The sequence below is a fragment of the Gadus macrocephalus genome, chromosome 18 (genome assembly GCF_031168955.1).
Source record: "Gadus macrocephalus chromosome 18, ASM3116895v1".
Classification (NCBI taxonomy): Eukaryota; Metazoa; Chordata; class Actinopteri; order Gadiformes; family Gadidae; genus Gadus; species Gadus macrocephalus.
In genome coordinates this window covers 3,177,569-3,204,132 of record NC_082399.1, presented here as the reverse complement: position 1 = coordinate 3,204,132, position 26,564 = coordinate 3,177,569, and the positions used below count along the sequence as shown (strand labels likewise).

General features: G+C 47.5%; 3 protein-coding genes across 4 annotated transcripts in view; 2 read left to right on the top strand and 1 right to left on the bottom strand.

The window, feature by feature from the left end:
- The window catches only part of dhx32a (DEAH (Asp-Glu-Ala-His) box polypeptide 32a), a 14,751-nt gene extending 2,895 nt beyond the window's left edge, over positions 1-11,856 (top strand). The window contains exons 2-11 of the mRNA XM_060037222.1: positions 995-1,188; positions 2,841-3,288; positions 5,610-5,852; positions 6,224-6,317; positions 6,490-6,639; positions 7,969-8,160; positions 9,015-9,155; positions 9,266-9,456; positions 9,910-10,100; positions 10,636-11,856. Of these exons, the coding sequence (XP_059893205.1) occupies positions 995-1,188; positions 2,841-3,288; positions 5,610-5,852; positions 6,224-6,317; positions 6,490-6,639; positions 7,969-8,160; positions 9,015-9,155; positions 9,266-9,456; positions 9,910-10,100; positions 10,636-10,825 (2,034 nt within the window). The 3' untranslated portion in view covers positions 10,826-11,856. The remainder of the gene's footprint in view (positions 1-994; positions 1,189-2,840; positions 3,289-5,609; positions 5,853-6,223; positions 6,318-6,489; positions 6,640-7,968; positions 8,161-9,014; positions 9,156-9,265; positions 9,457-9,909; positions 10,101-10,635) is intronic.
- Positions 11,702-15,376, bottom strand: bccip (BRCA2 and CDKN1A interacting protein). Its single transcript, XM_060037549.1, has 7 exons — positions 15,193-15,376; positions 14,909-14,983; positions 14,716-14,796; positions 14,538-14,627; positions 14,244-14,431; positions 13,079-13,250; positions 11,702-12,214 (listed from the first exon to the last, which is right to left on the bottom strand). The coding sequence occupies exons 1-7, from the start codon at positions 15,328-15,330 to the stop codon at positions 12,044-12,046; spliced, it is 915 nt and encodes a 304-aa protein (XP_059893532.1). The 5' UTR covers positions 15,331-15,376; the 3' UTR covers positions 11,702-12,043.
- A 347-nt stretch (positions 15,377-15,723) lies between these two features.
- Positions 15,724-19,108, top strand: uros (uroporphyrinogen III synthase). Of its 2 annotated transcripts, none has more exons than XM_060037556.1 (10): positions 15,724-15,793; positions 16,227-16,310; positions 16,452-16,535; positions 16,654-16,750; positions 17,048-17,119; positions 17,400-17,474; positions 17,783-17,866; positions 18,025-18,110; positions 18,280-18,378; positions 18,765-19,108. In XM_060037556.1, the coding sequence occupies exons 2-10, from the start codon at positions 16,248-16,250 to the stop codon at positions 18,885-18,887; spliced, it is 783 nt and encodes a 260-aa protein (XP_059893539.1). In that variant the 5' UTR covers positions 15,724-15,793; positions 16,227-16,247; the 3' UTR covers positions 18,888-19,108. The 2 variants fall into 2 exon arrangements, with proteins under 2 accessions (XP_059893539.1, XP_059893538.1); XM_060037555.1 differs by lacking the exon at positions 15,724-15,793 and adding an exon at positions 16,054-16,112.
- Positions 19,109-26,564: the final 7,456 nt, after the last annotated feature.

Here is a 26,564-nt window from a genome sequence, read left to right as displayed (position 1 = left end):
CTGTCTGTCGATATCAACCGGCCAGAGAGCGCAGCGATAGGGACAAAACCACCTAACCTGGTTTGGGGGTGCGTCCCCATAATCCATGCCTGGCCCTGATGTGCCCTCCCGCTCCCGGTAGAGGAGGGGCGCCTCCTAAACCCTGATCCGCTCACCATACACCCATGGATCCCCTGGATCCCCCACATGCTGCCATAGCAATTTAACAATATGAGCAACAAAACCCTTCTGTCCAACGCATCGCTTAAACTGTCTTTTAAACCCCTGATCCGGCGAAGTGCAAACCCAACCCAGCGCAGCTCTTTCCTTGAAACCTGCTCTCTCTCAAAATGATCGGATTATTGCATCAATTCACATTTTTGTCGTAGTATTCGTCTCTGTCTTATCAATTATTGCATTCATTCACTATTTTATCTTATCATTTATCTTCTTCTTATCAACAATATTAAAGAAGCATTTTGCTGATTGTATTTTCACTAGCGTCTCCTTCAGCCAAAGTAGTGGATGGAGACGGTATGGGGGTTAGGTTAACCCTTTGGGGTTAGTTAACAATTGGGGTTAGTTAAGCCTGGGGGTTAGTAAACCCTGGGGTTAGGAAAGCCAGGGGGTTAGTAAACCCTGGGGTTTGGTTAACCCTAGGGGTTAGTTAACCCTTGGGGTAAAGCCTGGGGGCTAGTTAACCCTTGGGTTAGTAAAGCCAGGGGGTTAGTTAGCCAGGGGCTTAGTAAACCCTGGGGTTTGGTTAACCCTAGGGGTTAGTTAACCCTTGGGGTAAAGCCTGGGGGCTAGTTAACCCTTGGGTTAGTAAAGCCAGGGGGTTAGTTAGCCAGGGGCTTAGTAAACCCTGGGGTTTGGTTAACCCTAGGGGTTAGTTAACCCTTGGGGTAAAGCCTGGAGGCTAGTTAAACCTGGGGGTTAGTAAACTAGGCCGGGTAACCAACCAGCCCGACTGCCTGACTGAAGCCTCCCCCTCCCTCCCCCTTCCCTCCCCCAGATCCCCCAGTGGTGTGCGGAGCTCTGCCTGTCGGCCCGGTTCCGCCACGGCACGGCGGTGTGCACGCAGCCCGGCCCCCAGCGGGCGGTGGAGCTGGCCCTGCGCGTGGCCGACGAGATGGACGTCAACATCGGCCACGAGGTGGGCTACCGCATCCCGCTGAAGAGCTGCTGCTCCCACGACACCATGCTGAGGTAGCGCCGACCCACACGCCTCCACTTCCTGTTGACATTTAAAGCTACGCTCAGGGCATTTAGCGGACGCTCTTATCCAAAGCGATTTGCAATAAGTACATTGGTCAGAAGAAAGGGAAACAATATGCCCATGTCGGTACATTAAGGTTGTTCATAGAAACGAGGGCAAAGCACAAACAGTCGTTAGGTTAACCCATTACCTGTATGCATCAAAGATGGCTTGGGTAAGATGCTGCACAGTGCTAAGTGCCATGACGTACAACCCACAGTAAGGGCTTATGAGGGTGGTGGGGGGGGGGGGGGATTGGGTAAGGGGTGAGGCTATGCAAAGTCTAGTTTTTCCTGGGTGTCCTGGATCTGGTCTATGATTGGTTACTGTAGGAGGGGTTTACTCATGGGATCTGAAATCCCAGAAGGACAATCTGAGCGATCATCTTGGTACTTCTTGAACGTCAATGTTGTTATCGTAGAAATGTGAAGCAGCATGCGACATGTGGTCATTATTCTAGAATTTCTGTGTTGACGAATTGAAGGGGTTTAGTCATGGTGAGAATGTAACAAAATGGTGTCTTGGACTATGCATTATAGGAAATCATCCTGTGATTTTGCGTCAATCATCCTGTAATTCCTGAGATTGATAGATTTAGGGAATGATTGATCGGTTCCCGGTTGATAGCTGCTTCGTGGCTGGAGTTATGCAACACGCTTGCTTGAATCAAATCATTGTCTTTAAATTGCTGTTGGATCACGCTGTGCTTCCATCATGACCCATCTGCTGATCGTCAACCACAAAGTTATTATTTTGTGACACACTGGTGTGTGTGTGTGTGTGTGTGTGTGTGTGTGTGTGTGTGTGTGTGTGTGTGTGTGTGTGTGTGTGTGTGTGTGTGTGTGTGTGTGTGTGTGTGTGTGTGTGTGTGTGTGTGTGTGTGTGTGTGTGTGTGTGTGTGTGGCTCCCAGACAGCAAGTTTCCAATGTGGAGGAAGGGCAGATGACATTGTATTATCTCAGTAGAGAGAGATATCTGATTACCTGCATATCAGATATTCAACTTGAGACACAAACCCTTTCATACTGTAGGCATGTGACTGCTTTATCTCTGCCCCCATCTTTCAATTTCAGGCGAATAACCTGTTTTATGAATGAATAGCGGGCATTATTATTATAATTAAATGTGGAGATGAGTAGCAGGCATAAACGGAGGCCTAGTCTGACCTTTCCTCTTGTTAAATAACGTAAGCTAATAAAAACGCATGAGACTTCCCTGACGGATCTGAGTCCCTGGCTCACATCAGCCCGCTACTACTACCAAGTTCTTGAAGTCCTTTGCGTTCCACTGTAAGCTGTCCTGGGCGGCATGTGGCTCAGGAGGTAGAGTGGGTTGGCTGGTAACCGGAAGCTAGTTCGATCCCCGGCTCCTCCTAGCTAGAGTGTCGAGGTGTCCCTGAGCGAGACACCTGACCCTGACGAGCCGGCTGTCGCCTTGCATGGCTGACACCGCCGTCGGTGTGTGAATGTGTGCATGAACGGGTGAATTTCAGGAAGTATTGTAAAGCGCTTCGAGTGGCCACCTCTTAGTATAACACCGTATAACCGCGGACAATTTGTGTTCTAGTGACTGTAGTGACAACTAACACCCACCCTCCTCCCAGATTCTGCACGGATGACGTGCTCCTGCGAGAGATGACCTCCGACCCCGTCCTGGAGCGCTATGGCGTGGTGGTGGTCGACCGCGCCCACGAGCGCACGCTGAGCACCGACGTCCTGCTGGGGCTGCTGGGGGCCCTGCTGCAGCGGCGGCCCGGCCTGAGGGCCGTGGTCCTCATGGAGCCCCCCCCCGGCGCCGCCCAGCGGCTAAGGAGTCACTACGGGGGCACCGCCGCCGCCCTGCTCTGTCTGGAGGCGCCGGGCCCCGCCCAGGTGGTCTACGCTTACCACAACAACCACAACAACAACAATAGTGTCGCCGCCAGTGGTGGCGGAGGCGGCGGCGGCGGTTGCCATAGCGACGACTACTTCTACTCGGCCCTGAGACTGGTGTTGGAGATCCACCGCACCAGGGAGCGGGGAGACGTGGCCGTGTTCCTGGCCTCCGCGCAGGTGAGATGGTGACGTCATTTAGGGCCCAAAAAGGCTTTGTTTGTTTTCTGTAACACAGGCGGCGGCCATTTTATTTTATTTTTTACCTTTTTCCAGATAAAACATTAAGAACAGTTTCTTACTTACAATATTGATCTGGTCACACACCAGGAATGCTTTCAGATGTGTTAAGGTGCTTGCTTGCTTGCACACTGCCACATAAAACGCCAATGCTAGCACATCTATGGTGTTGTTTGTGAAAGTTGGACAGCACCAACTCGACGTCTCCGCCCACAAAGGAACGTCTCGGACATCCATCCCCCAAGGGTTTGGCGAATGGCCCCATATCGGCGCGTCTTAGTGTTTGTCGGGGAAGTCGTACAGACTAGACAGAGACGTGGCACGGAGAGGAGAACTTACAGTAAGGGGAATGTAACGGATATCCCGGAACAGATTTTGTGCCATAGTTGACCTATTTCCTGCAGACCGGTAAGGTACACCTGCCTTACAAGGTCCTGCCGAGATCAGGGAATCTAACTCACAAGGACAACCTTCAACTCTGGTATAAACAAGGTCAATGGAACACAAAATGGATATGAAAAAACAGTGTTATGAATTATATCCTTAGAACATGACATTTGTTAATTTGGTAGATTTGGCAACAACAAGCTATTTCGTCGTCTGATCTGCGGCTTTGTTTGGTACAAAGGATTTTCTCTCCATGGGTTGTTTAAACTCTAAACTCTTTGGGAATCACAAATCCTTTCCCCGGTCCCGATTCTTTGTTCGCTCTTCATAGCAAAAAAAGATTGCCGGGCGTTCACAATCCCCGAGGTGACGTTCCTGCTTTGAGTCGATGGTGTTCATCCTGGCGATGGCGACGATATATGATGTTTTTCAAATCTCTTCCGGCAGCCTTCTCTGTGTGACAAGGAACCCGGGGTGTGGGGGGAGACAGCTTTGCTTAGTCGGCATCAGAGAGAGTTGGAAATAGTGTGGAACAAGCAGCCTAGGTCTGTTTTAATAAGACCATAAACCACGGGTGTCTGTAGTCATGGGGTGTATCAACAAACTGTTGATTTAATGCCATTGGACCAACAGTCGCTCATCAATCTTCTGGGCTCCAAGCAATTTCAGCAGCGCTCGGGGGCGATTCTTCGTTTCGCATCAACGTACCACTTCATAAATTGTTATCGTGATACTCATTAGAGGGAAATAACAATCAACAGGGAATATTTGCAGGAGATTAATAGATTTGTGTTAATCGTTTGATAATAGGAAGGTTAATTGTCGTTAATAAAAAACACATGGCAATTCTATTTTCTCCTCACTTTTCAGTGCGTTTATATCCTTTTATTGCAGTCATACAAGGCTTCACAGCCTCGTATTGTAGTCATACAAGGCATCACAGCCTCAACGATTATCTGTCTCATCCACCCCGTCACCTCAAATGTCCATAAACCAAAGAGGAAAAAGATTGACGAATAAAGTTGGAAATAGGAGGGCATTTCCCTTTCTGTGTTCCCACCAATCAAACGTAGTGCTGGAGACGAGTAGGTCATATCTCAACGTGCACTAGACAAACTTCTAGTCTCAAGAGACCAGCTGCAGAATCATAAGTTAGCGTTTCGCAATGAACATTGAGATCTAGAAAGGAATAGAACGTGAACGACATCCGGCTGCTCACACAAGGGCTAGCATTCCCTTGCCTTCCCTAACTCAATTCAACAAAACATCTAAGAGGGATCTCCGCTTCTCAAACTTCTCCAGAAGGTTGAAAACAAAATGATAAACTGTGTTCTAAGCCGCATGTGTCTCAGGTGGTAGAGTGGGTTGGCTGGTAACCGGAAGGTTGCTAGTTCGATCCCCGGCTCCTCCTCGCTGATCGTCGAGGTGTCCCTGAGCGAGACGCCTCCCGCTGACTGCTCCCGACGAGCCGGCTGTCGCCTTGTGTGGCTGACACCGCCGTCGGTGTGTGCATGAATGGGTGAATGTTGGGCAATATTGTAAAGTCAAAGTAAAATATATTTGTATAGCACAGTATCATGAACAGTGGTCATTCAATAAATATATATTATTATCCTTAAACTCTGTAGCACTTAGAGAGAGAGAGAGAGAGAGAGAGAGAGAGAGAGAGAGAGAGAGAGAGAGAGAGAGAGAGAGAGAGAGAGAGAGAGAGAGAGAGAGAGAGAGAGAGAGAGAGAGAGAGAGAGAGAGAGAGAGAGAGAGAGAGAGAGAGAGAGAGAGAGAGAGAGAGAGAGAGAGAGAGAGAGAGAGAGAGAGAGAGAGAGAGATATTTGAGTGGCATGCCGTCCCTTTACCCTCTACTCTGCCCCCCCCAGGAGGTGGATGTGGCCCACAGCATCCTCCAGAGGGAGAGCACCCGCCTGGGGGCGGACCTGGACCGCCTGGTACCGGTGAGGCTGTGTGGGGAGGGGCAGGCCGAGCCCCCGGCCCGGGACCCGGCGGCGGGGGCCGGGGGGGGCACCAGGAGGGTCTTCCTGTCCTCGCAGCAGGGGGAGGATCTCGTCGGGGGGGTCGACGGCCTCCACTTTGTCATCGACACCGGCGTGGAGAAGAGATTCGTGAGTGTGGAAGTTCGAACAGCGTTCCCAGGTTCAAGAGTCTTCATCTGTCACGTGCGTGGTTCTACGTGCACAACGAGAAGGGAAATGTATTCCCTTCTGCGCTGACACTTAATTTGATAATATAAGTTAAAAAAGACATATAATCATGATTAGGTTTAAAAAGACATGATAACGTCAAGTAAAAAGCCTACACTACTAAAAGTGTTTGCCCTTTAGGCCGGGCCTAAAGTGCTGGGTGCAATGAACACGGTTCCTGGTGATAAAGTCGTCAATCAATCAGCAAAGAACTGTGGTTAACGTTGATCAGAAGCTCTCTTTAAATGTATGACCGGTTAATTGTGAGTCTTTTTGCTGTTTCCTCTCAACAGGTGTACAATCCGAGGATCAGGGCCTACTCCGAGGTGATCCGGCCCATCAGCCAATGCCGGGCGGACGTGCGTAGGCAGCTCTGTCGCCCCACGGGTAATGTCAACACCATGGCAGTATTCACCCAGACGTACTTTAACTCAACGTGGTGAACGACCATGTAATTGGTCTCCTTGACTTGAGTCATGGCTTCCTACTTTCACAGACAAGCGAAGAGGATTAATTCTCCTCATTTTTATATGATTGTTTTGGTGTTTTTTTTTTCCAGGGAAGTGCTTCTGTCTGTACCCCGAGGGGAAGCCGCTCCCTGCCGAGAACGCGCCCCGCATCCTGGAGTCCAACCTCACCTCCACGGTCCTGTTCCTCAAACGCATGGAGATCGGGGGTCTGGGGCCCTGTGACTTCATCCACCAACCAGGTACTCACCCGCTCACACACACTCTCCCACTCACGCACACTCTCTCACTCACTCACGCACGCACACACACTCGCTCAGGAACTCGCTCACTCTCACGCTCACTCTCTCGCTCACTAAATTACTCTTTCACTCTTTCAAACACTCTCGCATTCTCTCACTCTCCCACCCACTCACCCCCTCTCCCACTCACCCCCTCTCCCACTCACCCCCTCTCTCACTCACCCACTCTCTCTCACCCCCTCACTCGCTCACTCTCTCACCCCCTCGCTCACTCAGTGACTTTCACTCGCTCTCACCCTCTTGGACCCCAGTGGGACAGGACAACACACATCATCCCACAGAGTTGCCTGAGGTCCGGGCTGGGTGTGTGTGTGTGTGTGTGTGTGTGTGTGTGTGTGTGTGTGTGTGTGTGTGTGTGTGTGTGTGTGTGTGTGTGTGTGTGTGTGTGTGTGTGTGTGTGTGTGTGTGTGTGTGTGTGTGTGTGTGTGTGTGTGTGTGTGCGCGCGCCCCCCAGTACGAGACGCTGTGCTGTTTGGGTCCAGTGAGCCGTGCCTTCGCCGAGCCGACAGCCGCGGCCCACGGGGCCATTGTCTGCTGGCTGACCGCCCCGCGCTCACACACAGGGAACGGGGGGGACCCGCGCTGGGACACAGCGGAGGGAAGCCAGGTTCATTAGCGGCCAGACAATGGGTCTGTCTCTGGGCGGAGGCAGCGGCGGTGTGGCACAATGAGGAGGGACCAAAGCACAGTCCGGTGTGTTCCCCCCGTCCTCATCAGTGGTCGGTCCCTGTAGCGCTCACCTCGCGGGTCTGTGATCCGCCCGTGTGGTTTGATATCCACTCGGACGCTGAGGGTCAGGTGGACTCGAGGTTCTGTGTGAAATGGTTTGGCCGTCTCGATTTAGAGACGCATCCGTTTCGTAGATGTTGTGACATTCTCAGCAGAGGTCCTGAACTAATCCGCTGATGAATGGGACCGTAATAACGGTTGCCGTGGCGAGGCTTTGAAAGAACATAATGTCAGTGTGTCAGGAGTCAGCTTTTATATTTTTTTATTGAACACATTCATGTTTTTTTATGTGTCACATCTTCACTTCTGCTGTTCGGAAAATAAAATGAATACAAAATAACATAAAAAATATGTTGAAATCTAAAATAATTAGAAAAAACATGTCATGTCAGAGAAACATGGAAACTAAGGGGTGTGTGTGTGTGTGTGTGTGTGTGTGTGTGTGTGTGTGTGTGTGTGTGTGTGTGTGTGTGTGTGTGTGTGTGTGTGTGTGTGTGTGTGTGTGTGTGTGTGTGTGTGTGTGTGTGTGTGCGCCCTCAGACCCCGAGGGTCTCATGCAGGCCCTGGAGGAGCTGGACTACCTCGCCGCCCTGGACAACGACGGGAACCTGTCAGAGATCGGGGTCATCCTGTCGGAGTTCCCCCTGGACCCCCAGATGGGCCGCGCCCTGCTGGCGTCCTGCGAGTTCGACTGCGCCAGCGAGATGCTGACGGTGGCCGCCATGTTGTCTGGTGGGTGTGTTGAGCCCGGATCAAACCGGCTCAGAGCTGTCTCCCCATAGGTTCTGCTACAGTGTAGTGGGACTAACTCCGCCCCTTTTCTAGTTTCTGGTTTCCTCCCCAGAAGTTCTGCAGAAAGTTCACGGGAGGCGGGTCAGAGCTAGCCTGGGTTTACCCATGCTGCCTTGCGTGCGGTTTCATTGCGCGCAGCTAGGCAGCCTGGATTCGAGGGATCTGAATTACGCCTGAGATAGGGAACCAATCACAGAACGGGGAGGGACGGCAAGACGATGACGACGTCTAATCGTCTTTTTCCTCATCGAATTTCTGTCGCTCTACATACGTCCTCTGGTATAATTGATACGATTGGCTATGAGCTACGTACAGACTCGTATGATATACATTCGTAGCGCCCAATAAACGGATCCGGGCAATCGTAAACCACGCCTCAAATACGAGAAAATGAATGCGTGGTTCCCCGACCTCATCTCAATGTAGATTGAGATGATGGCGTTAGCGGGTCAGAGCCTGGGGAGGAAACCAGAAAGGAAAAGGGGCGGGGTTACGCCTTTTTTCCTGTTTTCGTTAAGGAGACGTATCCTTCCGCGGAAATCTAAATTGTGCGAGTAGACGAAGCGTTCAGAAGGGAGTTTTAATGTGTAATGTTTAAAGTGCTTTCTGCAGTTACCCCTGGCTATTTTAAACAAACCTGTGGGGAGTAGAAACACAACATTAAGACCACTGAACTTTTATTATTTGACCCTTATTTGAGTGTGTATCACCATGTGGCCAATGAGTAAGTAGTTGATCAACATATGTATAATCAAAGCGATTTCTTTGATTAAAATATTATTTAAAAATGACAGCACCTTGCTGTTTCCTGGCGCCCCCTGCTGGCATGATCCACGAGGCGCACCAGTGCCACAGACGGTTCCATCACCCCGAGGGAGACCACTTCACCCTCATCAACATCTACAACGCCTTCAAACGGAGCCAGGGGGAACCACGTGAGCACCACCCAGAAACAGAAACCCCTAAACCTAAGCATTCTAACATTGGGCTTGCTTCAGTACTGTGTGTGTGTCTGAGATCATGTATGTCGTTTTCTCCGGGCCAGACTTTAATGTTGAAAGCTGGTGCCGGGACAATTTCCTCAACCCCGCATCCCTGGAGACGGCCGAGTCGTTGCGGTCAGAGTTGACGGAGATCCTGAGTCGGATAGAACTTCCTGTCTCCGAGCCCGCCTTCGGCACCCAGACCAACACCCTGAACCTCAAGAGAGCGCTGCTGTCGGGGTTCTTCATGCAAGTGAGTCACAGAAGACGACATAGTTACCCGAGGTCCATAAGGTGGTCCTCCAACATCAGAAACGATCCATGAAATGCGTTGCAATCCTGTCAAGTTCTTATATTCCTTCACAAAGATTACATTTTTCTTCAGACTTTGAGGATGAAAGAGCAGCGATTCTGACCCCAACCCAGTCATACCAAGACCGAGTTTGTTTGCTGGATTTGAGATGTACATTTATATACGTTTGTACTATTTTTCCTGACGAGACATTTCATTGGTCTGTCGGGGATAAATCCCTCTGTGATATGTTTTGGTAATTTCCATTTGCGAATGAATAATGTGACTACGATTTGTTCCACATGCTTCTTCAAAACCTTTGCAACACATTACACATTACATTACATAACCTTTGTTCATGGGGTACATTTTTGTTGGGATATTTCTATCAACTCTACGCGATGCGATTGGCAGATCGCGCGGGACGTGGACGGCGGAGGGAACTACTTCATGCTGACCAATAAGCACGTGGCCCAGGTGCACCCGGTGTCCGGGTACGGGCCCAGCAGCCACAAGCTGGGCCTGCCTGAGTGGGTGGTGTTCCACGAGTACGCCCTGGCCGAGAACAACTGCGTCCGCACGCTGTCTGAGATCTCCCCACAGCTGTGAGTGGGTTACGCCCGGCCCGTTCCCTCATGAGTGATTGAGAACGAATGAGTGACTGACTGAGAGTGCGCGAGTGAGTGAGAGAGTGCATGAGTGAGTGAGAGAGTGCATGAGTGAGCCTCGGAAGGCTCAGTTATGGTTCCACGTCGACGCAACGCAATGACCACGCAGACGCTTCGACGCAGTCGTGAACCTGTTTTGGTTGTGCATCGGGTTTTAGTGAGCGGACCAATCACAGCCCTTGCTGCTGTGATTCGATACAATTTTTGGGAGGCGCATGTCCGGACCTTGCGGTGGACGCAAAGAGGGTCTGCAAGGACGTAACGGGTCCGTAAACCCCCTTGCGTTGCGTCGGTGTGGAACCGTGACCAAGCCGTAAATAATTTTCTCACTTGGTTAGGGACCTCTACTTGTGGCATCGTCAATCATTCAATTAACCATTACCAGAGTATAAACCCATATAGTTTTCACCGTGCTATGATCACACCTGTGAATTTCTGTAACCAAATCAAAACCACATCTGTTCTATTCCAGGTTTATTGAGATGACAACCCAGTACTTCTTCTGCAACCTGCCCTCCAGCGAGAGCAAAGCCATCCTGCAGCACAGCCTGGAGCGAAACGCCTCCAGAAACTGCCCCGCCGACCTGAAGCCCAAGAAGTCTCTCGCGGTGCACAGGGAGGTCAGCCAGGAGACGTTGTATGACAGATGCGTGTTGCAATGAATTCACGCTTTCCAAAATGGCTGCCTTAAACCAGCCGGCAACTGCAGTCCACGTACGGTGACATATTATACCACAAGGTGTGAGTTGGATTTGCCGTTACAAGCAGTTTTGAAAATCTAATTTGGTTTATCACACTGACAACTGGTGGTATAATGTCACCTTTAAGCCTTTATTTGGAGTTTACCAGCAATAATTGACCAAGTGGTTGCTGGTCTTTCTGTACATGTAGGTACGTAAGCAAGTTATTCCTCCACCGTTTTAACCATTCCACCGCTGCTATAGACAAATGGAGCCTTAAATCTGTCCTCTTTAGAACCTGCTTCGTGTATATAGATCATGTTTTACTTTAGAAAAAAAAAGGTTGATGTGTTTCAATTTGGTGAAAAAGATGTGTTAAGTAATTCATGGTTTCCCTCTGGCAGGGGCACATTGACTGGTGTTTTAAAGCATGTGTTAATGAATAAATACTGTCCAATACAAGAACGTTTGCCTGCTAAAAATGCCTCCATGATATAAATCTCATTTGTGATTCTAGAGACAAATCCAGCCATCTACTTGTGTTAAGGTCAACGGACATGCAAACAGCAAAATATCCTGTCTGCAGGCGAGATGGCATTTATTTGGATTTGGACAACTTGCCCGCACCAACATGTAGAGATAAAGACGAATCATTTAGAAAAATGATTTTCCTGGAGGATATAATTGAGACCGTCCCAAGTCCATGTAACAAAAACTTTGAGTCAAGTAAAGGAAACCGTCATAAGAAATAATACTTGACAGAATTGGGATAAAAAGTTTGTATTTAACCTACCAGCTCCTTCAGTTCATTCAGACTATCATGGTCGTCTTCAAGTCAAACACAATGAACGTCAAGACCTTAGTTACTTTGTTTTATACGGTTATATAGAAAATACAATATGCCGAAGACAAAAGCATTCTTGCCGTCCGAGACTAATTCAAATTTACAAATGTTGTACCTAAATCGTATTTTTTTTTTTACTGAACAGAGTTTAGGTGTTAAATCTCAATATTGCAGGGTAAATGCCCAAAAAAAAACACTGCGGGTGTTGTTTCGGCGATCAGTGCCACCCGTTTTTCCTTCTGCCGAGTTATAATGACTCAATTACTTACTCAACACGACTAAACTTGAAATACAAATCCGTAAGTAACCGTTTGCTTTGAGCCATGTCAGAAGTCCACAGGTGTTTATTGGGAGCTTCAGACGGTGAGAAACTCCTTGAGTTTCTCCATGATGCTGGGAATGCTGTCGGCCGGGATCAGCATCACCGTGCGGAACGGCTTCATGGGAACGTCGTCGAAGGACCAGCGGCCGCTCAGACACGAGTCAGTTTCATCCTGCACCGAGTAGTTGAACTTCACCGTGGCGTGCTGTAGGGAGACGGAGCAACAAACACACACTGGTGATGTAGTCATCCAAGTAGTCTAAATTCTATTCAATTTAACTCTGAAGAGTTGCTGAAGTTCGATTCTTTATTTTCTCCACTTTATTTCCTCCCTTTCGTCCTTGATCCATGGCGGAAATGTGGCATTTAATTTAGGTTAGACAAAGGTGAGCGCTGCTGGGTTAACTATTATTCACACTTCAATTGTCAAGACGTATTGAATTACCCATCGTCTTCTGTGATTTCTATCGAGAAAGCAAGGAACTAGCGCTCGGCCTCAAAAGAAAAACTGAACGATATGCAAGGACATCTCCACATGTTATGTACAGTGCTATTTTAGAACTTATGATCTCATAACTTTCAACGGTGTTACATACATTATGTATACCTCCAAAGCATTAATAACGCATCAAAGACAACACGCTTGTACGTTCTCAACTCGTACCTCAATAGGGCTTTGACTCCGAACTTCGTTATTCGAATATCAAAAAATAAATCAAAATTCGAACGAATATTAGGCAGCCCTTAATATTTAAACCCGTTATGGGCAGGCCAAGAGGGAGAGACGTCGGAGAACCCGACGCGGTCTATTCATAATATTGTAATGACCACGGAAGAGGCAGTGAATGAAGTATTGATTAGACAGCGATTTATTAGAAACCTAATAAACCGTTGGAACACGCAAGACCGGTAACCATAGCAACGCCGGTAAACAAACCCCGCGCAGCCCAATCCAGGTCTTACTGAAGGCATTTAATGGTCAAAATATTAATAAATATTCAAATAGTCGAATATTAATAAAGAAACAAACTTGGAATATGATTTTTGGGCCAAAGTCAAAGCCCTATACCTCATAGAAGAACTCCTCCTCTGCGTTGATGAACAGCAGCTCCTCCTTGGGCGCGGCGCCCCCCCGTGCCGGGATGCTCTTGGTCACCTCCTTGCAGGTCTTGCTGATCATGAGGCAGTAGTGACACTTCCCGCTGGGCTGGTTGGTCCGCTGGGCCTCCGCGATCTCCTCCCTGGAGAGACAAACAGACGAGGTGCTTTTAACACCCGATGCTCCTGACCCCTTTTTAACCTCTTTATGTGCAGGTATTTAAAATTATTCATGGGACTTTATTGAGATCTACTTAATAAACACTAGTTATATACAATATTCCAAGTGCATTGCTTATATTTTTTGGAATGGGTCATTACACAAAATATAAGCAACAGTGGAATATATTGTGAATATTATTTAGACCGGTAATATTATAAATCCATTTTGTTTAACGTGATTTAAACTACGAACGTCGTAGAAAAATTGCTGAACTTTGTCATCCATTTCACAGTAAGGTTTGCTTTCCAAAACACCAAAAGTATCTCCGCTTCCCCGCACAATGTCCAGGGTTACCCCAACAACCCAGCTCAGCTAAAATGAATGGAGGCCAGGTCAGAACAAGGCCAGGTCAATGAGTGTTGAGGGTTCTCGCACTCCATTGACACATCGGCAAAACAAGTCACTGATATAGCTTTCCTTCAACGCTCTCGACAATGTTATTGTCATGGATGCGATAATTCTAGGATGCCAACTGAAATACGACATGCATCACGTATTGTTTACATCCCATCTTTGGATTTGTTCACCAGACAAGGTGATGCAACTGGGATATGTCCGTCTTGGTCACCTCCCCCTCTCTTACCCACTTATTGTATTTTGTACGCCCTTGCACTTAAATATTAGTACTTAGAATTGTGTAGCATCTTATCCTAGCTAATAGCTATCGTTGTTGTATACAGGGGATCGGTTTAACTAACGATTTTTTGTGATTGGCACTTGGTTCTATGAACATCCTTACTCTACTGACAGCGATATATTGTAGTTTCTCTTTCTTCTCACAAATGTACTACTTATTGTAAGTCACTTTGGATAAGAGTACACTAAAAAAATTTAAATGAAACTAAAGTAAATGAATCTAAATGTTCTCTGAATGACGCGGCTTAGCTTCAACCCTCCAGCGCGTGTGACTTACTGGAGCTGTTTGTGCAGTGGCAGGGCGATCTGTGGCGGCACGTTGATGAACCGCTCGCTCAGAAGAAGCCCGACCGACTTGCTGGTGTCGCTGAAGATCGTCTCAAGCTGCTCTGTGACGCTCCCGGAGCTGTTATTCTCACAGTGGTCCATGATCAGATCCTTCACCTCTTCCACGCACTGCACACCCTGTCCACCAAAACACACACAAGAGTTTAAGAGTCAAATTGTCCATCAAGAGTGAACTTGAGTGTTTATATTATTTAGCGCTTGCACGGTATACGTGGCTAGTTACCTTTCTCTCGGTGAGGTTCAGCATACTAATGAAGCCAAATACTTCATCAGGGTTGTCCTCTCCATCGCTGTCCTCAGGCACCTCAGCTTGCTAAATCCGATCAAATGACAGTATGAGATAGCGTTGTGGATAAAAGGTCTCCACGAATGACATCCCTAGAGCAGACAGACAGACTTACCCGAACTACACTTCCGATATGGTTCTGTTGGATGATGAGGTCGGTCAGGTCGGACGTGTTTACGTGGGCCTTGAGGAACAGCTGTGACGAGACGCGACGCAGTTCAATGGGAATGCCATAACAACGATTTGAAAGATGTGTATGGTTGGCTATTTAACGATCCGATTTTGATTAGGAATAAAATGCTACACACCTGTTGCAGAAGTTTCTTGATGCCATTGAAATCAGTATGTGCGATGGCGTGAGCTTCAAAATCCACCATGACCTCCTGGGATTCAAAATAAATTAGAAAAACAAATAAATACAACGATCAGCAGCCCTGCAGTCATTAACTTAAATAATTTAAGTGCATGTTGACACGTTAAAGTCAAGCCACCCTATAAAAACAGTCACACACGCATACGCACACAGTACACACATGCGAAAGAGGCAGGCAGCAAGGCCTCGCATGAGGCACAGCAACACTTCACTGTTTACCTCGTTAATCTCCTCGTCTGAGTCCTCGCTGTCCTCCACGGAGTCCTCCTCGTCCCCAATGCTCTCGTCTGAGCTGTTATCACTCTTTTCGCCGTTTGTAACCATTTCTACCGCACGTTTCTTAGCCAAGGAAGCCATGCTGCAAACACACGCTGATCGTATACAAACTAAAAGGGGCGGGGGCAGCGCTGGGTTGAGAGGTTATAGAGCCGGAACCGCCAATGAGAAACTACGCTGCTGCGGCGGCCATTATGGCTCAAATCTCGCGTTACTACCAAGTTTGCGGATGGTTTCTTCGATCCAATATGTCCGCTTGTTTCCTACGAACTCGCGGAATGACCCATTGATGTAGTAAGGGGACAATAGTTCAAGATTTATTCAAATTTATTTAAAAAAAGCCTATTGTTTGACATGCTTTTAACATAATTCCATTTATAATTTTGTTATATCATTCATATTGTTTCATAATGCGTATTTATAATTTCTTGACAGCTACCAAAAATATAGCCGATTAATGTATCCCCTCGCCTTAGCAAGAGTTTAAGTCGCCCTGCTGTCAGTTGTACGAGCCATGGACGTCTAGAGCTACGAGCATTTCCAAGTACTGTTTAAATCAACACTGTTTCGCGTGTTTTATAGTCTTATATTTAGCGATGATAGAATAATGATAGGAGTAGAATAGTCAACCATCTCTAGCTGCATAATTATGTTGACACGTCGAGATTAACTTGTTATGCACAGTCTGGACATCAGCTGTGCATTCTGAGTATCGTGCAGAAGTTATCATTCATCAAGGTTTCGATTCATACACAGAATCGAGCATTTACTTTCTATTATATATTTTCGCTCTCACTGAGCGGTTCTCAGTGCAACTGCCAATCACGATTAAGCACATCTTTATCAGCCCATTGCACATGCCAGTGTGTTGGGTGTTGCTGTTGTTTTCGAGACTCCCCTCCCTACGGCGAAATGCTTTTGCAGGTTTGAACCCTTCATGATCTTCAAATGCCTTGCGTTTCATTCTGTCCGCGCAGGGGTTCGATGACTTGGTCAGCATGCGGGTGTTGCTTTTGAAGGAGCCCAGAGATGGGGAGGCTGGACCTGATCCGTATATCCAGGTGAGGTCAAACTTACTCTCATCAATGTTTACATCATGTCCTTCCAATGATCGGACTTTGCTGACACGTGTTGTGTTTTGTAAAATGCAAAGCAAGTCCACATCTTCAGTGTTGATCATTGAAAACATTTCCATTCCACAGGAGTTGGCAGCCCGTGGGCATGAAGCAACCATGATCCCAGTTCTGTCCTTTAAGTTTGTCTCGTTAAACAACTTGTCGGACAAGGTAATTTATTCCCATCAACGGTCTACTGTACCATGTCTTCGTCATGCAGTTTGTTTGTTGTTTGTTTTTTACAGTGTATTCAGTAGTACAGCTATAACTCGGTGTGTTCTTCTTCTAGCTGTTCCAACCAGACAAACATGGGGGTCTTATCTTCACCAGCCCCCGAGCAGTCGAGGCCGTGAAGATGTGCGTAGAAGCGGAAGGACGGGGAGAGGGTAAATCGATCTGATTTAATCCCAAATAATTTAATCCCAATGCATTTCATGTATTTAATTGAATGCATTTTTTTTTAATTTTGCCTTTGTTTTTTTACTGATAAATGTTATTATTTCATTTTATTGTATGTGAAGCACTTTGAGTCTGCCTTGTGTATGAACAGTGCTATGTAAATAAAGTTGCGACTGTAAAATAATAACGGTTACCAGATAAAAAGTTGTATTGTGTTTGGCTCAATATCTAACAGCTATCATCCTATTTTTTTAAATATTATAATGCATGTTTAAATATTTCAGAATGGCGTTTGATAAAGGACAAGTGGAATGCTAAGTCTGTATATGTGGTTGGCAAAGCAACGGGTGATTTGGGTGAGTAACCTGGTCATCATAATCTGGTATAGACTGTGCACACATTTGACTGGCCAGCATACAATCTCCCCAATATTTTAATGATTGATACTTCATGACTCTTTTCTATTCATCATTTGTGTTGGGTTATAACACACACACACACACACACACACACACACACACACACACACACACACACACACAGAGCAGTGTTGTAAAAGCTCATCTCTAAACTCAACATGTGCTCAGAACAAAGAGCTCCGTGGTTAAACATTTTCGATGTGTTTGTGCCGCGCAGTCCGACAGCTGGGTCTGAAACCTCTGGGAGAGGACAGCGGCACTGCGGACGTCCTGTCCCGTCTCATCATCCAACGTAGGACTAAACGTTATAAAAAAATTAAAATAAAACTTTATTTATATTTTTTCAAATAATAAAATTCGACTTGAAGTATTTTATGTAACACTCCCTCACCCCACCAACACCCCGCCGTAAGACGATATACATAATCGATCAAATAAAACAGAAAAAAAAAGATAAAGATATTATAATATAAATAAATGCTAAGGCAAACCTAATTGAAGGAGGCTACTTTTGAACGCGTTTGGCAAACTAACTAACTAAAAATGGCAGTTGGCGGTCAGATAACTGACACAACCTCCTAAATTCTGTTCCGGGCACAGGAGAGAACGCATTCCTTTTACCGCTCTTCTTCCCCTGCGGCTCCATCAAGAGAGAGGTGCTGCCCACGGCATTAAGAGACAACGGTGAGATGATGATTATTTTAGATTATCTTCTTTTTTTTTTTTTTCTTGTCTACCGCTTCAGACTCAAGGTGAAACAACTCCCAGTGGGGTCATGCTAATTATAACAGACTAATTGTGTTAACTTTACCACCGCTGGGGCCCTGTTCCCCTGCTCCCAGGAGTGCCTCTGGAGACGCTGACTGTCTATCAAACCGCGGAGCATTCAGACCTCCAAGAGAGTCTCACCAGCTACTTCACTCAGAAGGTCAGTTTATCTATTGTCAAGTGGTTTTAAATGGAGGGGAATGATTTAATTTAATTCACGTTCATGTAACAGGACAATCCAAATCGTGCGTGTGTGTGTGTGTGTGTGTGTTGGTGGGTGTGTGTGTTACATCGTTCATTTCATTTGACGATGATTTTATCTGTTGCAGGGAACTCCAGCCAGCATTGCCTTTTTCAGTCCATCGGGAGTGAAGTTCTGCCTGGAAACCGTGCGAGAGCTGTCCAGTGAACGTCTGACCCGGATCAAGGTGACCTTTCTCCGAACACACACACACACACACACACACACACACACAAGCCCCTTCCACTTGTGTGCACCTGTGTACTTCCTTCAGGTTGAGCTGGGACATCAAAGGAAGGCAGGGTTAAGGCCGGACGCTGATGTAACCCAAGGGGGTAAAGGACCCATTTCGTCCTTGCGGACCATCCTTGCGTCCAAGGATGGTCCAATCACAGCAAGGGCTGTGATTGGTCAGCTAACGCTAACCCGAGAATGTTCACTACTGCGTAAAAGCGACCGCGTAGTCATTGCGTTGCGCCAACGTCCAACCATAACTCTACCTTTTACGATCTAACACCGAAAGAAAGACACAAAAACCGGCACTTTTTTTCTATTTTTTGCTCCTCCTTCCAGTTTGCAGCCATTGGACCGACCACAGCGGACGCCATGATGGCGGAGGGCCTCTGCGTTAGCTGTTCTGCCGACAAGCCGAGTGCTACCGGGCTAGCCGCAGCGATAGCTAAGGTGCTACTGTGACGTCAACACCCCTCAGTCCATTCAACATGCACATACTTTCCCTCGTCGCCTCTGAGTTATTTTACCCATGTTGCAGGGGACCTAATCAAATGCTGTTCAGTGTATGTCTGCGATTCAATAGGAGCTATTTATAATAGGGTAGTCAATCATGAATGTATTGTTATATTTATGCATAGATATTTAAGTGTTTCGCAAAAAATAAAATGTGATTCAAAAGCTGCCACTGTTTTTGTATTGATTCAGTTGTCAAAGTAATTATTTTCAAATAAGAACCTGAAGAAGCAGATCCTCTTTTATATTTAATGTCTCATCTAATATATACTAGTATGGTTGTCAAGATAAACCGATCACGCAGCACCTTTTTGGCACTAAATAAACATCATGACATGAGCATGATTTCACCACAGTGAGGACAACGAGCGTTTGTGTGTTTGTTTGCGTGTGTACGTTTTCTATGTCTTTGGAGCATGGTGACCTCCTCCTCCCTCTTCCAAACTCCTATGTCGATCTGCTGATGAGGACGGTGTTGTGGAAGAAGACCGCCACAAAACATCATCCTTCTGAAAACCACATGAGCACCCCATGTGTGTAAAACCATCTGTTCACAGGCAATCACTGGAACACGCGTTGTTCCAATTGACAAGCACCCCATGCACCACACTAATCGGTCGGGACCTTACAGCCTTCTGAAATGGACACCCGTCAGTTTAAGCCCATAAGTAGTCCCTCAAATCAGAACTGGTCTAATTATAGCACCGTAGTACAGACGGATTTGAGGTCAACCCATTAGTCGCCCCTACCGACAGTGACGGGAACTTTGTTGTCGTAAACCCCAGTGTATTTTCCACCCGCAACCTCCTGAAAGATTGAGTGTCGCAAAACCCAGTGAAGTGAAGAGATTGAACAATGGCTGCTTGTTAGCCTCTCTCTGTCGTTGTTTTATCCAGCCGCTAATCGTTTGGGCACGCTGCAGAGAAACAGACATTGATCCCGCCGATCGATACGTTTCTTGAGCGCTTTCCCATTAATCCGGCTCATTCCGAGAGATTAGGCTGCTGGCGGGGCTCCGGATAACGCCTTGTTGTGCTCCGAGGAGTTCCACGGGGGCCGCATTAATAAAATTGAAATAGAAATCAATTACGAGAAAAGCAAAGAAATGTCACACAGTGAGTGGAGCAGCAGAAGATGATGACGTGTGTGTGTGTGTGTGTGTGTGTGTGTGTGTGTGTGTGTGTGTGTGTGTGTGTGTGTGTGTGTGTGTGTGTGTGTGTGTGTGTGTGTGTGTGTGTGTGTGTGTGTGTGTGTGTGTGTGTGTGTGTGTGCATGCGCATGTGTGTGTGGGGTAGTAGTGAGTCTGCTCACACATTGTTGAGAGCGCTTCTCACTTCTTCGACGTTGAATAGTAAATCAACGTAGATTAGAAGATGCAAACTCGTTTTCTGAAGTCAATGCCGGTGTTTGTAATTCTCGCGTTAGGCCTTTTGTATAACCGCTGCAAACTTAGTTGCTTAGGTCATGTTTCATTCATAGGCCAACTCTCAAATAGTGTCTGTCTGGAATTTGGGTTTTCGAAAAATATTAAACAGCACATTACTTTAACTCACTTGCAGGGGTGTGGGTATAGAAAAATAGCTCTAATTTTAACACCAGACTGAAGTAATGAATTTGTAATAAAATTGATAAACACAAAGGCTAGATCTGCTGCATTTCATTAGGAAGAAATAATTGTTTTCCTCATATGGATCTTGTCAGAATGGATTCTCTTGGGTTAATAAAGTATCTAGCTCTACCTGTGTATTTGTATGGTGAGAGGTTAGAGATACTGCACCATGTAATACTGAAATAATTGCATCCAATTAGAGAGCTATAATTGCCCCTAGCCACCTCATCCCAAAGAGGCTGGCACTGTGCATGTGGAGACTGCACAGGGGAACCATGCAAGCCACCGAGGCAGTGAAAACAGTTCCTTATGAGGCGGTCTCTACTCAGTACGCACATCCCACAGAAAACATCTGTGATCCACGATAGATCTCGGGAAAGGTTTGAGAAAACCACAGCATGTTCGCATAGAATCATGCTGGCTTTAGATTTATTTTCAAAGGCCTGGTTCCCTCATAGGCTTTTATTTAATTAAATCAGAATTAGAATTAAAACAAATTTAATTCATATCATTCATTCATATTTAGGGCATTTTGCAGACGCTTTTATCCAAAGTGACTTACAATAAGTTCATTTTTTCAGAAGGAGAAACTACAATATATCACTGTTCGGTACAGTAAGGATGTTCATAGAAACTAGTGCCAAGCACTAATGCCTAGGTTAACCCATTCCCTGTATAGGCTACAACAAAGTGCCATATTCATGCCAGATAGACGTAATGTCCACTCTTAGAAGAAGACTCTAAACAATGGCATGGAATATACATTTTTGGCTTCCTAACATCCTCTTCAGAAAGTTGGGGAATCCACTACTGGGGCGCATTCCATTTGTTTTTGCCCTTGTCTTGTTATCCTACTGGGGGGGGGTCTAATCCGGTTATGATGTCTTATATGCGTTGGCCCAGGCTCAGCCACATGGGGGGTGAGGAAGGCATCCATCTTGACTGGTGTTTCAACCTACTTGACCTTGTGAGTGGATGTCTTGTTCGCAGTGGGTGAAATAGAGCATGGTATTTATAGCAGGCAAGACTGATGTAGGGGTAGTCCGCCAGCAAACAGCTGAAATACTATCAGGATTTGATGCATCATTAGATAGTTAGTATATGCGACACACGAACCTCCTAAAATGGCGCAGTTTGATTGGTTCGCTATCTCGGGATATTGGGCAATATCCCATGATTGAGATCTCAAACTCAGGATATTGTTTTCATCGCAAAATGTCGTCTCGTCAGGCTCATAAAAACAAATAAGTCCCGGCAAAAAGTGATATCTTGTTTATTTTTGGAGTGTTAACGTATAGTAGCCTATATAGTAAAATAATTATTCATTATTAATAATTGTTAAATATCGTATATATATATCTATCGATATATATTATGTATGAATACAAATAAGTAAAAGTGTTAGATATTTAATAACAAGGTATTTTGCAACTGTTAACTTTTAAAGCCCACATTTATTCTACCGTAGGCTATCATATAACTTTTAATCTATTGAAGGCATTAGGCCACATTGAAGGATGGTGATTTATGGGAAACTTGTAAACTCGGTGTATGGCTTTATTTGAGAATCACCAGCAGAGGGCAACATTGACACACGGAAGTGGTATGAATGGTCGTTAAACAGGCAACTCATTAACAATTATGTAGAAACTTGTTTGCCGTCGCAATAATGAGCAGCATACGATATGAACATGGCGGTAGACGCTCAACACTTCTGAGAGTGCAGCTGAACCGAAGAGGTATTAATTCATCACCGTATTCCTTTCCTATGAACATCCAGTAAAGTTTGTAATTACCTAGAAAGCATGGGCCAGTTTGTGTGCGAATGTAAAGCATGCATGTCAAGCATTAAAAGCCGCCAAGCGAAAACAAAAAATAAATACGTGCATGGTATAATCTTTTTCACATATTTGTAGTAGGCCTAGTTGGGCTCCAACTTCCACGCTGGCAAGGACAATACCGATTTCCTTCCAGGTGTCTTCTATGTTAGCCTAGTCAGTGTGAAATTGTTAGTGGCATTGGGTAAAGTTGACATGTTCTTACTTATTCCAAAAAATGACAGTTGAGGTTGTGGAATATATATTTTTCCCGAGATATAGCTTGGTAATACGATGTTTTCCAGGTGTGGATAATTCAGCATGGACCGGAGAACCGAGAGGGAAGGGTTCCAGTAATCAGCATGGAGTCAGACTTTCCTGCGGATCTGCACGTTGTTTTATGCATTGGCTCAGAGTGGCGTCGTTGACACGGCACAGGTTTGTTTACAATGGCTCCAAAAACAAGTTTTCACTCTTAAAAACACGCACACGCATGCGCTCGCACTAAAAACAGACGCACTACGGTGTGTGTGTGTGTGTGTGTGTGTGTGTGTGTGTGTGTGTGTGTGTGTGTGTGTGTGTGTGTGTGTGTGTGTGTGTGTGTGTGTGTGTGTGGCGACATCATATTGTTATTTTTTTCCCCGACTATAACTCGCGCTATCTCCCCTTTCTCTTCACAAACTCGAATAAAGAAGTTGGGATTAAACGAGAAAAACAGCGATTGATGCCTTGCCTCTCAATTTCACATTCAAATCAATATTTCAAAAGGTTCCTCATCAAACATCGAAAGTGCCGTACCCGGGGGCCCTATGTTGAAGGGAGCGGTAGATAGGATTTTAAATTCGTAGTCGCACGCACGCACGCACGCACACACGCACGCACGCGCAAAAACGTACGCTTTCATGCAGTCATTATACCATAAAAGAAAGTGTTTGGCTGCAACAGAGAGCCGCGTGAGTGAGTGTGCTGCTGTAAACACGGTCTCAAAGGATGACAGAATGAGTATCCTTCACACTGTATACACATTTTTCCCCCATGGTTACACTCCAAAGCTGTAGTCTCTCTCTCATTCTCTCTCTCTCTCACACACACACACTCTCTCCTTCCCCTGTCTTCAGTGAACGGAAATCGTACAGTAATTACTTTTCCTGTTGAGAATAGTCCGCGCACAAAACAAGGCTCACTTTAATAAGGCATCCCAATCTGTGTGGGCTAATTAAATTGTGTGTGTGTTTGTGTGGTCTCATACATAATGCAGTTCTTCCCCGTTTATTGACTAAGTACCTGATAAACAAACGAGCCTGGGTGTGTAGGAGGAAGGGGGGAGGCGGAGGCGTTCACCGCACCACCCGCAGCAATCATTCTCCACCTTCTCCAATGTGTTCAACGGAACATCTCCATGGACCGGGCGGTGCATCTCTCTCTCTCTGTCTCTATCTATCTATCCATCCTCTCTCTCTGTCTCTATCTATCTATCCATCTCTCTCTCTCTGTCTCTCTCTGTCTCTGTCTCTGTCTCTGTCTCTGTCTCTATCTATCTATCTATCCATCTCTCTCTCTCTGTCTCTATCTATCTATCCATCTCTCTCCTCTCTGTCTCTCTCTCTCTCTCTCTCTCGTCTCTCTCTGTCTCTGTCTCTGCTCTATCTATCTATCTATCCATCTCTCTCTCTCTGTCTCTATCTATCTATCCATCTCGCTCTGTGCCTCTTTATCTCTCTGTCTCTGTCTTTCTGTCTCTCTCTCTCTCTCTCTCTCTCTCCTCTCTCTCTCTCTCTCTCTCTCTCTCTCTCTCTCTCTCTCTCTCTCTCTGTGTGTGTGTGAACCTTGACCTTTAGCTGGGGGGGGGGGGGGGGGGGGGTGGGGTTGAGTGAGGGGAAGCCATAGCATAACAAGGTTTTATTTATTTGCTGTCAGAGTGAGTGGCAGCTGCAGGTCAGGGGGGCGGGGCCAGAGGGGGGGAGAGGGAGGATGAGGATGAAGGGGGGGGGGGGGGGGTCCGTCCCACGCATGGTTGCGCTGACGAGACGCGAGCGAGCCCCCGCCACGGCTATTTGGGGCCCGGAAAAAAGCAACAACAGAAAGATAATCAAACAGCAAAGTGACAGGAGGAGACCTGTGTCACGCGACGCAGACAGAAGGCTGCTGCTGGTGGTGGTGGTGACGGTGGGGGGGGGGGGGGGGGGGGGGTGACGGTGGTGGTGGTGGGGGGGGGGGGTGACGGTAGTGGTGACGGTGGCGGGGGGGGGGGGGGTGACGGTAGTGTGACGGTGGGGGGGGGGGGGGGGGGGTGGTGACGGTGGTGGTGGTGGTGACAGTGGGGGGGTGACCGCGGCCGGGGGGGGGGGGGGGGTGACGGTGGTGGTGGTGGTGGGGGGGTGGTGGGGGGGTGACCGCGGGGGGGGGGGGGGGGGTGACGGTGGTGGTGTGGTGGGGTGACCGCGGGGGGTGGGGGGGGTGACGGGTGGTGGTGGTGGCGGTGGTGGTGGGGGGGGTGACGTGGGTGTTGGTGACTGTGGTGGCGGTGGTGACGGTGGTGGTGGTGGCGGTGGTGACGGTGGTGGTGGCGGTGGTGGGAGTGGCGGTGGTGGTGGTGGTGACGTGGTGGTGGTGGTGGTGGTGGTGGTGGTGGTGGTGGTGGTGGCGGTGGTGGTGGTGGTGGTGGTGGCGGTGGTGGGCGGTGGTGGTGGTGGTGGCGGTGGTGGGAGTGGCGGTGGTGGTGGTGGTGGCGGTGGTGGTGGTGGTGGTGGTGGTGGTGGTGGTGAAAGCTTGAAAGTGATTATGGTCGGACGGTAGTGATGGTCGGATGGTGGGTGACGACTTGATGGTGGTGATGGTAGTGATCGTGGTGATGGAGGTGATGGTGGTGACAGCTTGACGGTAGTGATGGTCAGATGGTGGTGGTGGTGGTGATGAAGATGGTGATGTTCGTTTGTCACGGTCCGTTGTCCGTCTGTCTCCACGCGTGTTTGTGTGCCCGTCTGCCTGTCCATCGGCCAATCGGTCTGTCTTTCTCTCTGTCGGTCTGTCTGTCCACCCGTCATAACCAACCCTCCAGTGGTTCATCATCGTCATCATCTTCATCACACGTCTCTTACCCTGAGGGCCCCGCTCTCTCAGTCACACCCTCACGGGCGGGACGGGGCCCCTTGTCTCAGCCACTAGCTCCGCCGGGTCCATGTGTGTTCACGTGTTTGTGCCGCATGATACATGCAACGTCTTTGTGCACGCGGAACGGAAGGTTTCCTCCGTGGTGAATGAACACAAAAGCTTATTTATTTATTTTTAAACCAATGCTGAGCCCTGTTGTCCCTCTCTTCTGAGTGAAACACACACACACACACACACACACACACACACTTGCGCACACCGAAGCGCTTTCGAGAATTCACCAAGTGTTTGGGCCTCTTTGTCGAAGGACCTCATCCCACTCTCACTCTTTACCTCCTCCAGGCCCTTTTCCACACACACACACACACACACACACACACACACACACACACACACACCCCAATCACAATCCTCTAATGGCTATCACCATGTCTCGCTTGTGTTTCCTTTATTCTCCTCTTCCTCCCTGCCTTCTCCTTCTTATCCTCCCCCTCCTCCTCCCCCTCCTCCCCCCTCCCTCCTCTCCCTCCCACCACTCCCCCTCTCCATACTCTCCTCCCCGGGGGGGGGATAGCAGGTTTTGGAATGAGCAAAGGGCTGAATAACACTTCTTATTCATTATTATACATAAGAACGGAGCTATGATACGACCTTGATAAGGTGCCAATGGCTCCAGGTCGTGCTGTGATGAATGGAGGGAGAGATGGACGGATGGGCGGCTGAATGGGCCGTTGAATGGAGGCGATGGAGTTTATTCTTTGGCAACGGCCCCCTCGTGAAGCCCCGCCGATCAGGGTAATGCTCGCCGGGAAGTGGATAGGACACGGCGCGCCCTCAAGGACGATACGCTAGTCAACCTTAGCTGCTGCTGCTGCAGAGGAGGGTTTGGGCGAGAGGGAAAAGTGCTAGGTCCGCGATGAGACAGAGCTCTGAGCAGGACGGCGGATGGAAGTGTGCTCGTTTGATTCCCGGTTTCCGCATTGCTCGGTTTTGCCGGTGGTCACCTTGCGTTGTCGTGGCTTCGGGTGTTTTTCTGAACCTCAGTGATAACTTAAACAACATGGGCTTTTCATTTGGCTCCCAATAGTC